Here is a 1,532-nt window from a genome sequence, read left to right on the forward strand (position 1 = left end):
AACCAACCCATTGACCGCCGCCATCCTTATTCTAAACATAACATCGCATTTGCAGTTAAAATCCGACGAAATCTGACGCAAACTGGCTGAAATCGCGCTAGGTATCATTAAAAAATCAATGAAAACCTCAATTTTGAAAATGATGCGGTCGTTATGGGTCCCAATTTGGGCCGATCGCAGTCACGTTGGCCAGGTGGTCGTTGAGAAAAGGTCGCTTAATGCTTACGTCAATGGGGAAAAAAATCGGGACCGAGAAAAAGCGGTTGAAATGGCCAGGTGGTCGCTGAGAAGAGGTGGTCGCTCGGGCAGGTTTGACTGTACATTAAAAAAAATCAGGAATTACTGTATTTTAATTGCTTCCCTGTACAGCTTGTGGTTTAACTTAATTAGAGCTGTTAACGAAAAATTCATAGTAGCAAAAGAAAATTTCCAATGCTTTCTGTTTAAAAACTAATTCACAAGAATGTATGGAGAAAAATTTGAAATTATACCTTTTTGAGTGTTTTGTCTGAACTATTTTCCATTTTTTCATTCAGGGTACCATCGGAGACATAGGTCCCCAAGGCCCACTGGGAAAACCTGGAGGAGTGGTATGGTAGTCCTCTATGCTATGGATTATTTCTATTCATGATTGACTTTCTGTTTTGTCGTCATCCTACACTGTGTTACTCCAGCCTTGTTAAGTTTGATTCAACAGTCCACAGACGCTAGCTAGCCTGGAGTGCAGCTTTGTTATCTTAAGTCCACTCCTGACAGTTGATTAGCCTGGAGTCCAGCCTTGTTTACTTTGGTCCACTCCAGTTTTGGAGGGGTAATGACCATAGGAGGGGACAAAGCAAACAAGGCTGGACTCCAGGCTTGCTATTGACTGCTGAAATTAAGATTACATAGTCTTACATAGAATCTGTTGCCCCACAGGGTGTGCAGGGAGATAAAGGTGAACCTGGTGATTCTGGACCTGCTGGACCCAAGGTAAGGAAAGTGTCAGAAGACAAACTTAGGACAAACACTAGTGCTTCTTGAAAAGTTATGAAAACATAAACCTTTAAGTTACATTGTAGTTCTTGGTTTGATTACCGAGTTTCAAGTACCAAGTTTTAGCACCTGCTCTAGTAGCTGTGCCATTGTTGATTTTTCTCATATTTATTTGTATCTTTGTTGCAGGGCTATCCCGGTGATATTGGCGTTCCTGGTAAAAATGGACCAGCCGGCTCTAAGGTACATCATTGTTGTTCATAATGCAGGCTTCAACTATCCTTCAAAACACTCAATTACAAAAATTGTTAATGTGAGACTCAGAAAATGATTTTCAACTGTATATCTCAATCCTTCTTTCAGGGAGAGGGCGGACCAATGGGACCTGAGGGTTTGCTTGGCCCTCCTGGACCTGATGTAAGTGCTTACACCTATCTCATTCTGGCAAATTATCATATGTTCTTTGCTAAACTTTAAAAACAAAAGACAAGGATAGGATGTAAGAGTATATCAGCCAAGTTGAGCGTAGCCTGGTATCCAGCCGTAATTATAGCTCC

General features: G+C 41.4%; 1 protein-coding gene across 1 annotated transcript in view; it reads left to right on the forward strand.

The window, feature by feature from the left end:
* LOC118421184 (collagen alpha-1(I) chain-like) overlaps positions 1–1,532 on the forward strand; it is a gene marked incomplete at its 5' end in the record, with an annotated part of 73,947 nt that overhangs the window by 46,437 nt on the left and 25,978 nt on the right. The window contains 4 exon segments of the mRNA XM_035828346.1: positions 537–590; positions 919–972; positions 1,165–1,218; positions 1,339–1,392. Coding sequence (XP_035684239.1) covers positions 537–590; positions 919–972; positions 1,165–1,218; positions 1,339–1,392 — 216 coding nt within the window.

The sequence above is a fragment of the Branchiostoma floridae genome, chromosome 8, assembly GCF_000003815.2.
Source record: "Branchiostoma floridae strain S238N-H82 chromosome 8, Bfl_VNyyK, whole genome shotgun sequence".
NCBI lineage: Eukaryota > Metazoa > Chordata > Leptocardii > Amphioxiformes > Branchiostomatidae > Branchiostoma > Branchiostoma floridae.